Source organism: Prenolepis imparis, unplaced genomic scaffold, assembly GCF_030444845.1.
Source record: "Prenolepis imparis isolate NDT839.2.m4 unplaced genomic scaffold, iyPreImpa1.0 SCAF_8, whole genome shotgun sequence".
NCBI lineage: Eukaryota > Metazoa > Arthropoda > Insecta > Hymenoptera > Formicidae > Prenolepis > Prenolepis imparis.
The window spans coordinates 13,213,986-13,233,592 of NW_028141166.1; the positions used below are offsets into that span (position 1 = coordinate 13,213,986).

General features: G+C 31.9%; 2 protein-coding genes and 1 pseudogene across 10 annotated transcripts in view; 1 reads left to right on the plus strand and 2 right to left on the minus strand.

Moving 5' to 3' along the window:
• The window catches only part of Mctp (multiple C2 domain and transmembrane region protein), a 29,589-nt gene extending 13,751 nt beyond the window's left edge, over window positions 1-15,838 (plus strand). For 2 of the 8 annotated variants that reach the window (XM_083043939.1, XM_083043940.1), the window contains exons 2-10: window positions 1,771-3,455; window positions 4,176-4,324; window positions 4,657-5,062; window positions 5,552-5,694; window positions 5,843-6,202; window positions 6,442-6,571; window positions 7,658-7,831; window positions 8,657-8,982; window positions 9,768-15,838. In XM_083043939.1, the coding sequence (XP_082900065.1) occupies window positions 2,220-3,455; window positions 4,176-4,324; window positions 4,657-5,062; window positions 5,552-5,694; window positions 5,843-6,202; window positions 6,442-6,571; window positions 7,658-7,831; window positions 8,657-8,982; window positions 9,768-9,873 (3,030 nt within the window). In that variant the 5' untranslated portion in view covers window positions 1,771-2,219 and the 3' untranslated portion in view covers window positions 9,874-15,838. Of the gene's footprint in view, window positions 1-1,557; window positions 3,456-4,175; window positions 4,325-4,656; window positions 5,063-5,551; window positions 5,695-5,842; window positions 6,203-6,441; window positions 6,572-6,941; window positions 7,833-8,656; window positions 8,983-9,058; window positions 9,117-9,767 lie in introns of those variants that run through there. The other 6 variants (XM_083043938.1, XM_083043941.1, XM_083043942.1 and 3 more) reach the window with 6 other exon arrangements.
• LOC145939553 (uncharacterized) overlaps window positions 1-19,607 on the minus strand; it is a 75,662-nt gene that overhangs the window by 20,362 nt on the left and 35,693 nt on the right. The window lies entirely within an intron of this gene.
• LOC145939555 (uncharacterized) lies at window positions 188-1,422 on the minus strand (annotated as a pseudogene).

Below are 19,607 nucleotides of genomic sequence, written 5' to 3' on the forward strand. Positions count from 1 at the left end.
CATTTCAAGTTCCAAGAGATGTACAACATATGATGCGTATAAAATGCATGATTAATATTCTAGATTATAAAGTAAAAAAATTACTAATTTAAAGGAAAAAAGTAGGACTTTTAAAGATCGTGCGTGCCAAGTCATCGCCTTTAAATACAGTTTATTTCCACTGCGTTATGCAATTTGCCCGATGACATCATGCAAAAACGTATTTGAATACATGCATCAAAGACTTTTTTCTCCATAATTGACACCGTGCATAATTCATATTAATAATATCATCTGAATATACAAAACAAAGCGATAACTCTGCCGCAGCTACGGCCAGAACACGTACCGATGTATCACATGAACTTTCATCCAACATAGCTATATCGAGCAAGTAATTACCGCAGAAGTAAATGAATGAGATATCATTTAAATTAATATTATATTTGTAACTTCGTGTCACATCCATTATGTAATAGCAAAATAAGGAGAAAGGATCACCGAATCGTAAATTGAATTTAACAGCCAAGAGAATCTTCTTCTCATACATTAATAAATCTTTCTCCCGATCTATGTACAAATCCTTCGCCAGTTGCACTATCGTAGTTACCGATGGCATTTTGTAACTAGTTACTTCTCGCTTGTGAGTTATCCAGAGACACGCTAAAGTTAATAATTGAATATTATTCGTCTCCACCAAAATTCTGTCAATAGCGATATCGAATAGCTTGACAGTCTGATAAATGACATTAGACGAATATTCGTAGTGCACTCCAAACGAATCAAATATTCTACGATGATTCTTCTTTGCTTTGCGTTTACGTTTTCTTTTAGAAAACGAGAAGACAATTTGGGAGCATTGTCCTCTCTTTGGCGTTCCATATACGGCACGTCGTCCAAATAATCATGATCATACGGATAAATACCATCGATGACCTCTATATTGATCGATAATTTGCGTGTCACCTCACGTTTCACGTAACGTACCTTCGTTGGAGTTAATGGTAGGCTCGAAGGACCACCCCGAAGCATTCTGGAAGTTGTAGAACTAACTTCCAATGTATTATTCAGTTGAATATTTCCAGCAATATAGTTTATGTTTATATTTATATCAATTTGTGAATTTAATAAATTGTTATCTTGTAGAATCGGCACAACTTCGGTTAGTAAATGCTTGATTACAGTCTCCCAAGAAAATACCGACACCTTGCTATTTTCATCTTGTTTAATCTGATCTATCTTGGATTGAATAATCGATGATCTTTTTTGAGGCAGCACTTTAGTACATTCAGCCCTCTTTCTCTGCTTGATTTTAGTACGTACTTTATCTGCACTTGATACATTGGGATATTTGTCCGCCAAGTTCTTACGCACAGCATTTGTGTATGCCTTTCTCATCTTGTCCTTCCACATTGCAATACTCGTAACTTCGTTTTTTAACATCAGCAGAAAGATGTTTGGATTTTGAATGTGTATTAGTGTGTGACGATATTGCTGCGACGCATTGTGCGTCCTGTGACGGAATTTTTCTAGTTTTGGAGCAGGATCTCTGAGATAATTTATTGCTTATGTTGTTCTTATCCGTAGAAACTCGATTTCGATAGTTCTTTGAAGAACGTGCTCTATATAAAACGGCGTTTAAATCAGGATTAGTTTTCTTTTTTTTTTTTGTTGTTGATACATGTTGGTATATGTTTTTTGAATCGTCTCACTATTTTGCCTTCTATTTACACATGTTCTTTCGTTCGCGTGAGCGTGATCGGGAACTTTCCGTGACAAACTAAATGACAGTATTTTGACGAATGAAAGACGGGGAGCAGAGGGGAGATATCGGACATCTGGTTCCGTTATGACGTGAATCCATTAGCAGTGAAGGATGCAAGTCAATCGGACGAAACATGATAGAGTGACCTTGGATTAAGAAACTCTTGTGAAGAACATCGACGAAAATAACACGTTGCGTAGGGGTTTTTTTCTTGACGAGCGAAATAAACAACTCGATTCGTTCGATATACTAGTAGAAGAAGATTTGAAAAATTTCAAAACTGAGCATTACTCTCAAGAACAAGTTTCTGCGCAGAGGGAATGCTGCATTGTTGAGTTTGTTGAACTTGGATGTTCAATCTAAAGTCAATTTACTCAAAATCGATATCGAAAAGAACAGTGAGCGACAAATCGCGCAGAATTAATACTACGTGGAAGATCAAATCCGATCGAAGTTGCGATCGTTTGCATCCAAGATGAACTTTGAATCCGAAGATTTCTCATCTAAAGCGAATGTCGCGAGCGAACTTAATATTCCCGAGATCAAAGTTACATCGGAAATTGATGTCACCTCCAAGATCGCATGCGAAACAGATGGCATGCCGGAGAAAAACTTTGTCGACGATGCGTCTAAAGTTGACGCTGCATCTGAGATTCACGTAATGTCTAATATGGATATAGAATCTAATAAAATAGATAGAGCGCCTATCGATAAATCATTCGATATTGATGCGCCTCCCAGAAGATTACGCCGGAAACTTTTCGTGAACCAACGAGAATGTCGTCCTGTCGTATTGAATCCAACCGTGTCAAAACAAAAATTCGAGACGGATGATACGGATGGCACTGATACGGAAAATGTAGTTGACGAAAGTAGAAAAGATGCCGTCTTGACGTCGGATAGCAATTTTTTCGAAAATATTCAACATGAAGAAAATTCGAGAGAATTAAACTCTCTCGCCGACGAGAGATCGAAAATCCAGCAAGCTGCTGCGATTGAAGGATTGTTTGCCAAGACAATTTCCGAAACTAAAGAGGCGAGATCGAACATTGTTGAAAGCGAAAAATCGAAGTTAGAACGAGCGTCTGCGATGATAGGTGCTTGGAAGACACGAGTGGCTGAAGCATCAATCGAAAGGCGATCTGGAATTAAGAAGAAAAAGGCGAAGCTGAGAAGTACTATGGAGCGAAAGATTGAATCGATAGAGAAGATAATGGAGGATCACGTGGAGCGGATCTGGGAAGAAAAGGTGGAGAAACATTCGTGGCTGCAACCGATCGATACATGGATCGGCGATCATTGCAAGCCTTCCTCCAGCTACACAGTGACGTATTGTCAACGAGACGTCAATGGGGATGTTGTGCCGAAACCTGCGTATGATTTCAAGCCGGCGGACGAGGAGTCGAAAATCGAGAGCGAATCGATGGAGAATCGACGAGCGATTATGATCGACGAACCGAAAATCGAGATAAAAATGATTGAGCATTTGCGGAGACTACGAAATCATCGGGCCGGTTCTTCGAAATCAAATCGATTCGAGTCCGCTAATCTAACCGAACAGCTGAAGAAGCAAGAAACTGTTCCCTCGCATGAGGAAAATCCTAATGTGTTAATCGATCCCGGTATTTTGGAAGTAAAGGAGGTCAAACGCCATGATCTTTTGGATAAGCTGAAGGACAACGTTAAAGAGAAGATGGAGGATATTCATAGGGTAGTTGTAAAATGAATATTTTTCTTCCTTATGTGTAAAATTTATAACAAATTATAAATTATCTCTAGTATCTCTTTATAATATATCTCGTCAAAACTGATTGCAGTATTAGAAATAATGTTTTTCTCTTAAAATTCAATATTTATATATGTCAATTGCATAATATTTTACCTAATGCCTTGACTTTTTTTACATATGTTTGTAAAAGAGTATAATTAAAGCTGTTTAATTTGAGTTAAACTAATTTTTTTTAAATCAAAAAATGAATTTTTAACTATTTAAAAAAATGAATGGATAATTTAATTTCATATTTTCATATTATAAAAAAAAAATTTTAATAAATTATCTTTTTAAATAAAGTTTTCTAATAATAATATGTGAATTATAATAGACATGTGTGTTAAGTACAGAAATATCAGTAAAATTAAAAGGTCAAATAATCGATTTTATTGGGAATTACTTTCACGCGTTGCTTCTTTTATTAAGCTTGTTCTTTCGTTAAGTCTACTGAAAGCTTTTTTAATAAAGAGCGACTTGAACAATTGCGACATTTAAATCATGTACGCAACCATTGATTATTGTTTCCAATTTCCAATATAATTATCATTATATTAATATTATATTGTAGTTACTGCATTATTATTATTATTATATTGCAGTTTCACAGTATAATCCTGCTAGTGAGAATTTTATTTAGCGTCCCATTTTTCTACGTTGCAGTACTTCCAGAAGACCAATCGATTGGCGGACGTAAATAGACGATTAAAATCACAAATATGGAGTTCGGTGGTTACAATTGTGCTCGTGGAAGCAAAGAATTTATTACCCATGGACATGGATGGTTTATCGGATCCTTATGTGAAATTTCGGTACGTAAATCTTCGTTATCACAAAATGAAACTACATAAATTAAACATTATTACTTATTTTTATTATAGAATTGATATAAATTTAACTTTTCCTTTGGATAATTTAATTCAAAGAAAATATATTACAACATGATTAATTTATCTATTAATTTTACTATTTTTACTGTAAAAATTTAGTGCAAAAATAAATTCTGCTCTAGACATTACTGTAAAATTAAATTTGATTTACTTGATTTTTTAAGTTTTGAAAACATATTTGCAATTCAAGTCACAATCATTCAAACAATGGAAAAGTTCAACTATAAAATCCAATTTCGCGTCCTAATTTGCAGACTCGGCACGGAGAAGTACAAGTCGAAAGTCGTTAATAAGACATTGAATCCAGTTTGGTTGGAACAGTTTGATCTCCATCTCTACGAAGATCCGTATCTGGGGCAAGAGTTGGAGGTGACAGTCTGGGATCGAGACAGGAGTCATCAGGACGATTTTATGGGCAGAACAGTGATCGATCTGGCTACTTTAGAGCGAGAAACCACGCATCGGCTATGGCGCGAACTCGAGGATGGTTCGGGCAATATTTTTTTACTCTTAACGATAAGCGGTACTACGGCTAGCGAGACAATCAGCGATCTGGCCGTACACGAGGAAACGACGATGGAGCGCACTCAATTAGTTCAGCGTTATTCCTTTGTAAACACTCTGCAGAGGATACGCGACGTAGGTCATCTGACAGTGAAGGTAATTAAAAACAATTAACATTCATTGCTAATGTACTGACACATTCTGGAGTGCTAACTTTCTTAGAATGTCATCTAGGAATGATAATTAATATATAGAGTTTCTGAAATAGATTATTAAGATTGTTATATAAGTCATATTAATTTTTTTATTGCCATTCAGAATTTTATTTTTATTAATGTAATTAAATTTTGGGTTTATTTCTTTCCAAATAAATTTTTAGCAAATTTATGCTTTTATTATTAATCATATATTATAGCCGGAGATAATTATTTTGATTAATAAAAATTATATTTTAAAATCGTGTTGAGTTTTGTTTAAGTTATTTTTTAAATATTTTTGAACTATTTCTCAATTACAATAAAATTAATAAAAAAATTGAATAATTTTTTCTTATAAGAAGATTTCTTATTTATGATTCAAAATAAAACGAACAAACTTTTTAACGAATTTCATTATGAATCTGTTTCTAATTCAGTTTTTTTACAGGTATATCGAGCGCAAGGTCTGGCAGCGGCCGATCTCGGTGGTAAGAGCGATCCATTCTGTGTTCTGGAACTTGTGAATTCCAGATTACAAACACAGACGGAATATAAAACTCTGGCACCGAATTGGCAGAAAATTTTCACTTTGTAAGTCAACTTAATTTGAATGCTGTTAAGCATTTTTAACGTGAATTATCACATTGTCAAATATGAAAGTAGAACAAGTTGGAATATGATCAGACAGTCCGTCCCGTTCGACTGTAATCGAAAATAAGTTCTATTTTTGTTTCAACAGTAACGTAAAGGATATTAACGCCGTCTTGGAGGTGACAGTGTATGATGAGGATCGGGATCACAAAGTGGAGTTTCTAGGAAAAGTGGCGATACCATTACTAAAAATTCGTAACGGGGAGAAACGGTGGTACGCGTTAAAGGATAAGAAACTTAGAGGTCGCGCGAAGGGTAACTGTCCTCAGATTCTTTTGGAAATGATCGTGCTGTGGAATATATTAAGGGCATGCGTCAGAACGCTTAATCCGAAGGAAAAGAAGTATATGGAGCCGGAAATGAAATTCAAGAGACAAGTCTTTCTACGGAACGTTCTCAGGCTTAAGGCTATTATCGTAATATTTATTGACATAGGGAAATATATGCAGTGAGTGACCTCAACTTTTTCTCTCTTTCTCTCTCTTTTCTTTCAATATAATTTTTCTTTGATTTATATGATAAAATATGTATAAAATGTTCTACATTTTGAAAAAATATAATTCCAAAAATTTCATATCATGCTTTCTAGCAAAAGAGTCTCGGATGGAATTGAAATAGATTTTCTAATATTTTAATTATTTTTATCGTTTACGATGCTATGTATTTTTCGCTTTTTCCTACGGTTAGGAGCTGCTGGGAATGGGAAAACAAGATGAGAAGCATTATCGCTCTGGTCCTTTTTGTTCTTGGATGTTATTACTTCGAACCATATATGATACCAGGTCTGGCGTTATTGATTCTTCTGAAATATTACTTGGTACGTAATTTTTATTATTGACATTACTCAAGTTTTAATCCCTCGCTCTCGCAAGTACTATCTCTAAATTCCAAAAGTTAATATAATTATCTTGACACTCTCTTTTATAAAAAAGATAAAATATCATTATTTCATGAAATTGCTTTAAAATGATAATATTAAATTTATTTTGCACGCTATATATATGCAATATATTTTTGAATTGATAAATCTAGAATCCGCAAAAAAGAAAAAACAAAAGTTCTTTAGTGCAAGGGATTAAAACTTAACTTATTGCCAGCACGACATTCTAAATCCTTTCAATTCTTTCAATTGTTATGCTGAAGCGCTTTACTATACTTTAACTAAACATCTATTTTTGATTCTTTAGTCTTTATTCTTCGCTCCTTATTGCCTCCCGCAGACCTATCGGCCAAGTATGTACAGTGATAAAAAATCATTGATTCAAAAATCATCACATCCAGTGAATGAAGCATGCGCTTAAATATTCACCTTATTCAATAATTTTATTTTGAAATCTTACATATGTAAAATATCCCATGTGTTTGCGATTTAATTTTGCATAAAAATTCCTTTAATAGATTTTCATAAGAAAAGAATTTCATAAGAATAAATAGTTGGAATTATATATGTATAAATCGTGTGTATGTCTATGTAATGTTTAATGTTCTGCCGTGTTCCGTACGCATTTAGTTCGAGTTCAAATAGATTCACAATGATGCATTTTAATGATTAAAAAAAAATATATTTGTTCCCTTTTATCTTATACAAAAATTAAAGACCGAAAATTAAAGTTCATAGAGTTTAAAAATGTCAGAAGCAAAATCTCTTTGCAAAGCTATTGTATCTTAAAAATAAAAATGCACATGATTTGATTTGAACAATAGAATAATAGAATTAATAAAAATCAACTATTATCTGAACTATTCTTCAATATTTTCTAAATGTTTAACTATTTTATATTGTAATTCATTTATCTTCTATGTTGTATTATAAACTGATTTATCCTGCATAAAAGTGCAAGTTACGTTCGCTTTGTTTCTTTATTGGCTATGTTGCATGTCGAATTTGTTTGCTACCTGTTAGCTTAGCGGCGAGAGGAGCGGGTTCAATCATTGGATTTGCGGACAGGTTGCTGTGGTGACGGGTGCACCTTTGATTTACGCAAGTTCGCAGTTTCAAGATCATACTGAATTCGGGTCCGACGATTGTCCGGCGACGCCAGGGGATGATGACGATGACGAGGATGACAAGGATAAAGTAAGTTATTTTCAAAAAATATGGAATTTAATTACGACACAAAGAATAAGAAAGTATTTTTTCGCGATAAAAATTTTTATATATATTTAATATACGAGTTTTTCTTCATTAATATAATTGTACGTAAAAATGATGTATAATAAATTGCTACACTGTTAGATCTATAAGATATTGTTAGGGTGATCTTATTAAATGCGAAGATAGTGATAAATATAGCAAATTCTTATTTGCGTGTTCCATTCAATAAACTTAACATTGTGACCTTCGACCTATGCAAATTAATCAACGTAGATTGCTCTCCCTCGCGTTAGCTAGCTTTAATAAGCTGAAGTATTAAGAATTAAGCGCCTCCGCAAAATATTCTATGCATACCATTACGCTCTACGAATCGCAATAATGCCCGGATAAAGATGTTATCTTTATAACTTTATTTAAACAACAGCGTAGTATATTTAATCGTACTTAACTGCGCCTGCATAGTTATCTTGCATAAAACTCTCTCACATTCAGAAGATACAGAAGTAATTATATATATATAGTTTTACAAACATTAAATATCCAGAAAGCATACTTATTTTCCTGGAATATTTACTAGACTTTATATACGATCCGAAAAATGTTTTATTTCCATTTACATCTCAATTTTGCTTCTTGCTTGTATCAATTTTTTATTTAGTTCTAATTTTGTAAATCTATTTATTGGTTTTAATAGGCTGAACACATCTTTAAATAACGTCTGAAAAATTAGAATATCTTGAAAAGTCTTCTGGATATTTAAGCAATATTAAATTAGTTTTATTTATTAAAATATATACGACTTTTCAGGAAGAAAAAAAAAGTCTGAAAGAGCGTTTACAAGCGATACAAGAGGTGACGCAAACAGTTCAGAACTCGATCGGCTACATAGCTAGTCTTTGCGAGAAAGTGAAAAATCTCTTCAACTTCACGATTCCCTACTTGAGTTATTTGGCGATCCTCCTGACGATCGCCGCGGCAGTTGTGCTCTATTTTATTCCTATCCGGTATCTGATCCTCGCCTGGGGAGTTAATAAATTTTTTAGAAAAATCTTCAGGCCTCACTCTGTGCCCAACAACGAGCTCCTCGATCTTATATCTAGAGTGCCTGACGACGAAGATCTGCTTACTTATAAGTGAGTAATTAACAATAATCTACATTAGCGCGTATATCGTTATCTCTCGGAATTAATCAGATTCTTTCGCTTATAGATGTAAAACATCCGTGCCAATATTTCGGGAAACTCAAGTATAATATGGTTTGGTGTTATGTTTGATATTAAGTTGTGGCTGCACCTTTGGTTTTATAATATTAAAACATAAAATAAAATTATAAATTTAACTGGTTAAGATTATATAATTTTATATTCTAATATTTTTGTATCTTTGAGAAGCAGAAAAAATTACTCAAAAATTAACAGTTTTTATGGCTATCTACATATATTGTTATAAATAAAAAAAATAAACTCTATAAATTACAGAATATAAAGAAAATTAAAACAAAACCTGCTAACATTAAATGATTATTTAAAGATTAGTATATTATATAACAATAGAGAGAGTAAAGAAAAACAAATAGTATAAAAAATTACTGAAAATTATATGATTTTTACATATATTTGCGTAGAAATTTTTATTGTCAAAATCATTTGTGAGACAGATTCTGAATTTTTCGAAAAAGTTTCTTCCGCTTCTCAGAGAGGGAAGGAGAGAAGTAAAAATGTACATATGTACAAAGTATATACTGAACATACTAACACAATAAATTTTGATTTTCTTTAATAGTGCAATGGATGTTTTCCTCGAATTTATCAGCGAAGCTTCATATCATCTTCGATATAACCGATTTTATTGCGCTTAGCGCTTTCGAGTTTCCGCGAAAGGGTACGAAGGGAATCTTTTAACGCGTGTCCTTTTGCAGAGAACTGAAACCTGTGCCGACAACGGATTGCGAGAGAGGCAGTAGCTCGGGCAGTCCTAGTTCAAATACGAGAAGAGAGCAAAGAAAGAGGCACAAAGCGGCGTAGCAGAATTACCCGCGGCCGGAAGTCGCGGGTCCTACAAGGTCGTCCAGTATCCTTAAATCGGTCCTGCTGCGCCGGAAATTGCGACAGCGAAAAGGATCAGCGGAAAATATGGACGCGATCGACATAGACTGAATATACTTTCATTTTCTACTCTCCCTAAATCGTAAGAATTTTGTCTATCGTCAGTCGTTGGCGAAGGTATCGCACGTGATATTGCTTTGAAAGAGGCAAAAAGATATAGAAATTATTGACAATGAAAAATTTTAATGTTGAAAGAGACTAGCAAAGAATCGGGATGGAGAGATATTTGTTACGTGAATAATGAAAAAAAAATATATATATATTCTTATCGCGGAAGATAAGAATATTATGTACTGCGATAAGAAAAACGATTAGTGATCATATGATGTATCTTAAAGTATATATCACAAACATAAGAAGTTAAATATAGAGAGAGTATAAAAAGACGCAATACGTGCGTTGAAATACTATATATGTCGTGAAACATTATATAAAATACGAAATTATATAGAATTACGAATATGTAGCGAATATGTATAATATATTAGAAATTGTCATTACCATTTTTTAAAATATATTATATGATCATGTCGTTTTTGCTTTTCCGCAGTCGATAGTAGTTCTCCACGATACTAAACGGAGATATTATTGTTATTTTTTAAAACGTATGATGCATGTGGTCATTGATAATCTTCTTCCAATCTTTGAATAAATCAGCAGGAGTCAATTGAAAATAAAATTATATCTAATCATCTAATTCTTTTTAGATATAAATCCACGATAATAAATGCTTGAAATTCGGATTATACTGGGTTTCTATGTTATTGATGATGATATATGTAAAAGTATGATCAGCGGAGAAGTTTGTATAATATACTTTAAGATCTAAATTTAAAAGTTAAAAATGTTGATATTATTATTCGAAGATTCAAAGATTTAAAAGCATAAAAAGTATAAGATTATAAGCCAAAACACAGAGCTTCGAAAATTACAGAAATAAATGGTAAAAAGTAAGCAAAGATCTCAAAAAGAGAAAGAAGTTATATAATTATTTTAAGATTTCGTAGATTTTTCAAATATTTTATTGAAGTTTCAGTTTTTTTTTTAAATTTAATGATATTGAAATTGAATGAGAAAAGAACAGCTTCTTCTTTGATCATTTGATTTAGACAAAAAGTATGTAACGATTTTTTTACAATAATATTCTAAGAAGCAGAAAAAGAGAGAGATAGAGAAAAAAATAGAGCCACAGAGAAAGAGACAGTGACACAGGCAAGGCAATCTTGAAAGTATTATATTAAAAATATTATTTAAAGGAAAGATCGCGTTTCGAGCATATCAAGGAGAGCAAGGAACGTATGTTCTTAGAAATTCATTAGATAACAAATTGATATAAATTAATGAGGATAGATATTTAAATAAAGCGCGACGACAGTTTCCTTATGGGAACGCATGTCGATCGTTTCGTCCATCGGTGTCATTAGTTAGCCATTAGATATCGTTACGAGGACTAGAGAGATGTAAGAGCAAGTATATATAAATATTTTTCAGGACATAATCAAGTATTAATATTCCTGCGAAAAAAATTTCGCATAACCGGGCTTCGCAAATATTATAATTGATTTTAAATTATAAATTCGGATGTTCTGCTGCGTTTTTCTTACCAATATTAAAGTATCACTTTCAAAATATCTATATGAAATGTTCACTGAAGTTTTTAAAATTAAGAAATTACGTTTTAGAAATTGTAATTAATAATTTGATGAAGATGCAGAAAAGTAGTTTTTTCGTTATTATTTAAATAAGAAGTACGCGGCAAAACTTCCGCATTAACTCAATACATTCGCGCATGCGATTACGCGAAATTGTATACGCACGCTTATATAGGTTGCGCGCGATGTTCTCTTCTAAAGCGTCTGACGTTATATTTAAGTCTTCATTTCAACGCACACGTTTGTTAATTAAATGAGAGAAAGAGAGAGAGAGAGAAAGAAACAAGCACGAAATTATTTTATATAACATTTCTGTATATCGCTGAGAAAATCATTGCTATGTGAGAAAAGCTTTGCTTTTTTTATTAGAAATTATTCAGATCACGGCGAGTGTATTTTTACAACGATGTTTGCATTTGCATTTCCGATTAGATAATATTACTACTGAAAGTATGCAACATACTCGGTATGCAATAACTTTCTTATTGCGTGGATAAAACGTTCGATATAACCTGGTGTTACGAATGGCGACTTTATCATGTCTTTTTAACACAGTTATATAATCGTAGGCGTCGTGACATTTTCTGTGCAACATGCATTCGTTTCTTTCTTATGTTAAATTTCATGTTACATATTATAATTGTGTAATATACAAAATTTATAGAGTTATATTGAATATATATATATAGAACAATCGTTTATAATATATAATACTTCAAATAAGTAACGATTAAAAATATAATTTATATCTAAGATTGAAAAGAAAAAAATGATTGAATCATATTTCTTCAATTAACTTTTCATAAAATTTTTATTTAAAATTTAATCGCAAAAAATATACAATGTTGGAAATTGAAATGTACGGAAAATAATGTCTTTCCTCAACGTTTTTATTAAGGAAAGATCATTTTCGAATAACTTGATCGAAGTAGCTATGATTGAAAGGACAATCGATGGTTCCAAGACGCGTATAACATATAGTTTTACGTTATTCGTCAATAATGTGTTAAGTCATTAATTAATTAGAAAATGTGCAGTAGAGATGGAGTTTCTTCACGAAAGCTGAAGGAAATGTCACGCGCGATGATTACAAATGCAGGCTCGTTATGCAAAAATGCACTCACTCGAGAAGGCGGATAGTACGTATAAATATTTATTTCTAGCCACCATTTTATCGGTTCATGGCCGATAGAGAGAGTCAGAGAAAAAGAGAGAGAGTATCTGATAGAGAAAAAGAGAGAGAGAGAGAGAGAGAGAGAGAGAAAGAGTAGTAGTCGCTGATCCATTTTTCGCTTTTCTAATTATATACTATAATCGTTATACGTGCATATGTCTATTTGCAATCTTTAAATCCTCAATTTATTCATTCTCATCCTATATATCCGCCTCGATAATCCTTCCGGCACAATATTTTAAACAGTCTCTTATGAAGCACTTACATGCGGAGCGTATTTACCCAAAAACATATGAACACTTACACATAAATAACATAACAGACAGGGTATTTCACGACTATTGGATTTTTTCAGATTTAGTTTTTACAGATTCTTTGATCGATTTGTAATTTTTTTTTCTATTAACAAAAATATTGAGTTATCTATAATTGATGTATTATATAGTAATTAGTGATTGAAGAAATAGCCTCTCTCTGGCGAATAAAAATTCAGTATGGAAAATATGAATGATAAAATTATATTTTTTAAGTCAAATTTCAGTAAATTTTGATAAAATTTGAATTTAGCTATACATAGAGATATATAAAGTTAAAAATTGAAGAAATGCGTACAATAAATAACGATCTTCCTCGACATTTTTGTTAAAAAAGAAATCCTCAAATAATCAAAGCTGTAGTTATACATTTAGTTATGGAACATATACACACACAAATCACGGTATTTCTTTTGTTACTAAAGGCCTAAGGGCGAGCTAAAGCAAATCACATCACACACAAATGCATTATAACAGAGCTTTACATCATCTAATCAACGAATTTACTTAGACACTCGTGATACCTGTGAAATCATTTCCAATGCGTTTCTGAGATTTCCCAATTCTCTCTGATTAATTTTTAATATATATAATTTTATCTATTTGTAACCAATATATTGCCAAATATTTCAATATAATATGACATACCGAGTCTTTTTTATGTTTTTTTATTTGTAAAAAATATCCTAGATATATATTTATCTTAAAATGAGTTTAATTACTTAAAAATTAAAATTTAATATTTTTAGCGTATTATATTCTATCTTAAATAATAGACGACAGTATTATTTCGATGAAATCAAATCTGGAAATCGTTGAGTCAATAAAATTACCTCTATCACAATCGAAACGTAATAATTAGTTCGCAAAGTTATTATATTTTTTAAAAGTTATATATATTTCTCTGTATTTATAAAGTGTATTGAAGGGACAATAGTTTGAGATGGAATAGAAAACTCAATATTAAGTCGAAAAATCTTCAATTGTTCGGAAATGCTTTCTTAAAAACTTATTAAAGCTTGTTGTTAGTTACAGCTTCTATATTGAAGAAATTATATTCTTGATAAAAGAATATTCTTGTTTTAAATTCTGATTGTAAATATATAATTTTGCATATTTTACTTACATACAAGATACGAATATAATAATATATTTTCATATATTAATTTATATCAGTTTTATTCGAATATACATTATATACTTTACTCGGATTATATATATAGAAAGTTATTTCATACAATTTTTAAATATCTCATCGAACATTGTACTGTATATTTAAATTCTACTTGCGTTTGCAAGTGGTTGTATTATGTTTATTCAAATCTACAATTCATACCAGAATTAAAAAGTGATTCTGATTATCGAGACAAGTACCTGTTATTAAAACCAAGCATCAGTATTAACGAAGAGTAACATTATGAATATACGGTAGATATTTCAGGTGTTAAACTCGTTTTTTAACTACTCCTAGTCCTTTTCTACTCTTCCAGTTTTGTACTTCAATAAAATTCCCCTTCTGCAATCTACACAATCTATATTTTTTCCCCATTTTATTGTCTTCACTATTTTCAAGAATACTTCAACTTTATACGAGCCACGTATACACACATATATAATATGCCTTAGATTAGTAATAGAACTCTATTCTATTCTTGAAGGAATTAAAGATTCAAAACTTTCATCCCTAACACGAGTCTGTACGCTTTATTTATCGCTATACTTAATTGCTACTAAATGTCGATGAGATCTATTGATTCTCAAATTAAATATTCGAAGAATAAAAGATATAGCTGCATCTGTGAATTGGTAAATTTCCAACTGTCAATTTTAAAGTCCAAATTGAAGAGTTTATTTTCACAAATTGCCTTACATCCATAATTTAAAAAATATGGAAATTCATTATATATACATATATACGCACCACATAATAAAGCTGTGGAAATTTTTATAATACTGCATAAAATAATAATTTCCATAGCTTTTTTGTGTAAAATATAATTTTTACATTTTAAATGGACTTAAGACAATTTGAAAAAACAAGCTTTACAATTCTATTTTTTTCTACAAGGAAGTGATTTTTCCTTGCATGAGCTTCGGGAACATACTTGAACGATACGCACCGATACGTATCTTTTAGTAGAACAGTCTTTAGCGGACACGCCTGTCAACACATATACACACACGCGCACGTTTCGAATTTGCATGCTCCAATTTCTTCGTGTGTTATTTGGATCTTCATTCGAGTGTTTAGTCGTTAAGGGAAAAATGCGAGAGGTATCGCGAAAATTTACAAAGGCCGCGTGTGCGTTTTTCTCGATTATACACCGGCCGCAGATCTAGATCGCTTATATCAGTCGAAACGCTCCGCACACATTTGTCTACTTCCTAATTAATAAGAGAGAGAAAAAGAGAAACTTACTGAATTTAGATAGAGAACGCAAATGTGATTCAATCAGAATGATCGTCGACAAGAGAGAGAAAGGAGTTACGTATCGAGGCGAAAGGTCGCGTTTGAATTCATCGGAGGATCTCGATCGATCGTGTATGTGAAACTCGTCATACTATATAGAATTTAGCGAAAAAACGCGAATACCATCGGTCGAGCTCGCTCCGATATCCTCGACCAACATTCTCGATATTCCGATAAGATGACTTACGATAAAGCGTGATAAGAATCGTTATTATATTCATATAATATATGAAAAGGGATGAAATATTGAGAAATAAACGAAGCTTTTAATATCCATTCGCTGTTCTTTCATTTCCTCTTTCGTATATTTTTTTTTCTTAGTTAGCATTTACTTATACTTCGATCATTAGCTTTCAAAACATGTAACGAAAAAATTGTTATATGTGAAATGTATTCTGTATATTAAAAAAAAGAGTTTCTATTATGAAATTAAAATCTCTGAAGTTAAATACAAGTTTAGATTTGCGGCGAAAAAGGCAAGAAAAGAGAAAAAATTGGAAAACTTGGTAAGATAATATAATTACAATGTATTTTGCAATTTTGTGCGCCAATGTCGCTTGATTACAGCTTATGTAGATAACAAAAAAATGTCGCGTAAAAACAATTTAACTTTGCACACAGTCATTGTTAATTCGCCTTGCGATAAAACGGATAATTCCCTTTCTGTCTTGCGAACAAAGAAAATTCTTTCACACGCGCGTTGTACGGTTGCGAATAATTCCAATGCGCGCTTTTCATCCCGGAACGCGTCCATTATAAACGTATCATGTGCGCATAAACTACATCATATCCGTATTATGCACCTGCAACATTCACGGATTTTTCGCAGCGAACCTAGAGATTACACAAGTAGGAAACGCCGCGTTATCCTTGACGGGGCCGTTTATTTCGCAGTTTCCCTCTCGTATCCTTTTTGCGACCCCGATGTGTCAAACGCGGTTTACTTTCCATAGCCGACTTAAAGAAAGAGAGGTAAGGTGCACGCCGCTATTAAAGAATGCCGCCGCCTTGAATGGTGAAAGTAAAACCCCGCCCGTCGAAATGAAATTGAAAAGCTTTTATCGAGATGCGTCGAGCCATGATGGTCCTTTTTCGTATCTACTCGATATGAAAGTCGTATCAGAAACAATGAAAAAACTATGAAAAAACTAATCTATGAAAAATAAAAAGTAGCAAGACTTTTAAAAAAAATTTCTTTTGTTCAGTGCTAAATTCTTTTCGACACGGTTTATGTCTGCCAAATGATGTATGTCCCTCTCTCACGATCAATCATGATTTTTCGTATATTTGAAAAAAAAATTTCTATGTCACGAGAAGTAAAAAATTTTTTCGCATTTCCGACTTTTTGATAGAGTTTCTGGTTTCCGGGTAGCACCTCATGAGTTCTAAAAATAACTCTTGAAAATCAATATTTTAATAGTTATACCGTGATTTGAATTTTTACTTTTATTTGCTTTTTTATAAACTTCTTTAAAAAATTATTATTTTTCCTTAATTAGTAGAATAAGAAACTTGAAATATTTCCAAAGTTCACTGAAACTTCTTTACTAAGAATTGAATTTCCTTAATTATTTGATATCGAACTAAAATTATTTTTTTACATTTCACATAAAATTCACATTCTTCGCAGTTTGAGAAAAATAAGAATTTTATTTTGCCAATGAATGGGAAAAATGAGAATCATAAGAGACGTCCTAGACCTTGTACGAGGGTGAAAGTCGAGGTCATGTTTAACCGGTCGGATTTGGGTCCTCATCAAGAGAACATGGATGACCAAGCATCAAAGGATCGATAAACACGTTGGAACCACTTTCTCGTAAAACAAGCATCGCTTAAAGAATTTAAGCGTTCATTGGCCCGACATACATAATCCAATGGAATATCTCTTCTCATGTGTGTGTATTTATCTCTTTCGCTCTTACTTTAAATAAACAAATTTTTGAACCAACAAAGTAGAATAACAGAAAAGATCGTTTATCGTTCGATTATCGTTTAAAAAAAATTTGTTCAGCGATTTTAATTGTCGAATTATGTGAGAATGAAAACGAAATAATATTCACTAATGTGTGTATAAATTAAATAATATGACTAGTAATTTTTCAATCCTGCACACTATAGAAGAATAATGATCACTCCTGGAAAGTTTCATGAATTATTGAGTTTGAGAAAAAATGAAGACAGATGACCACGCAAAAAGGTCTGGTTTATCTCGATACATATACTCGATCTGGATCTGTTAAAACCGTGAAAACTGGAAGGACCGGCTATAACCATTACACTTGTAACTTTCCAGTGGAGTGCCCACGTGAAAATTTCAGTTGTCCGGGTCAATGGTCCGGTCTCTGGTATTCTCAATGTAAAATATATTCCGATCTCTATATACATTTCTCTTTCTTCCTTTCTTTCTTTCTCTAATTAAATAGTAAACAAATTTATCTTAAGAAATATAATTATTGATGCAGATATGGAAAAATATATAGCATGCTAATTTCGAAAAGCTTTGAAATGGAAATTAACCTATTCGCTTTAATTTACATAAATTATAAAGAAAGTTAAAAAGAATCTAGAAAAGTGAATTAATAATTATCAATAAAAAAACACTATCGCATTAGATTGCATTACTCATTCTTTTTAATCTCTTTTTGATATTTCTTTCTGTTAATTCCTAATTCTTCCTTTAATACTGATCATCATTATTTCGAACGTAATTAGATTAAATAATAAAAAAGTTGATGTAAAATTTTTAACTCAAAATAATATAAAATAAAAATATTTAACGATTGAGTTCTAAAACTAATCTAAAAAGTCCAATCTAACATCTTAAAAAAATAAATAATAACTTATCACACTTGATCTTAAAACTCTTTTTGGGCTTCACTATCGTAGCAACGTCGTTTTATTGTCTGATATAAATGTAAGCGTAATGTCTCTTATAAAAAATTATGAAAAAAAATTATAAAATGAACCCATGACATTGAACCAGAGATCCTGGACCAGTGCGGTCAGAAATCTAAATGTGAAAGTAAGATATTTCGCTGCTCTCTCTTTTCTTATTCATATTCATCGTCACGTATATGCATATTTTGTGACACGCAGGCGGATTGTCTACATCAGCATAATGCGATCGAATCTGCAACGGGCGGTCCAAAATTTCCCATAGAAACAATTAAGACTTTTCTTTTTTGGCCGTGGCCTAAATACTGCATTTTGATAATTATAATTAAACACGCAAGAAAAGAGTTGTAAAATAAGAATAATTTATATATAGAGTATAATTTCATCAAAGTGTACGTATTTTTATCTGACTTAATTATTTGTGTATAATAATGTCAATAACGCATTAATTATTCCAGAAACATTGTTACTCTTGTAGGATCCATATATTTCGAGACATATTTTCTAATTTTATTGCACATTCTTTGAGACCGATAACTTTAACACATAAAATATAGTTGACGATTATCGAAGTGAATTGTAAGGTGAAATAAATCTTGCGCGAGTCATATTGTAAAAGTTTTTCACAGGGAAATGATAGTTAGAATTTTATAGCTGCACTTCCTTTTTGATGATGCAACGCGAAACACTTTTTCTCTGTGTGTAGCAGTTGATGTTACGTCTATGCAACACATTCGCACTATATAATCTCTGCGGTATTACATTTAATATTCGTGATGAGACTGACGAGAAGCATCATACACGTTGCGAATCGACACAAGTTTCACGAAACACTTGTTTTTCCATCTCCGTAACGCCTGGATAACGTTATTCATGAACGACACAATATGCTACATAATTCTGTAAAATGTTATAATAAAATATATAAACTCGTGTTTTCTCTTCAATAAGTATTTGACAAATTTTATATTCAAATAGAATATCTAATAAATAGCAATTATTTTGTTATTTATAGTACGTTATGTATAATACTTTTTTATATATGTAATTTATATTATATATTATATTTCCCTTTTTCTCTCTTTCTTTCTCTCTCTTCTTTCTTTGAATATATTATACATATTTTATTATTTCGCTTTTACTAACAT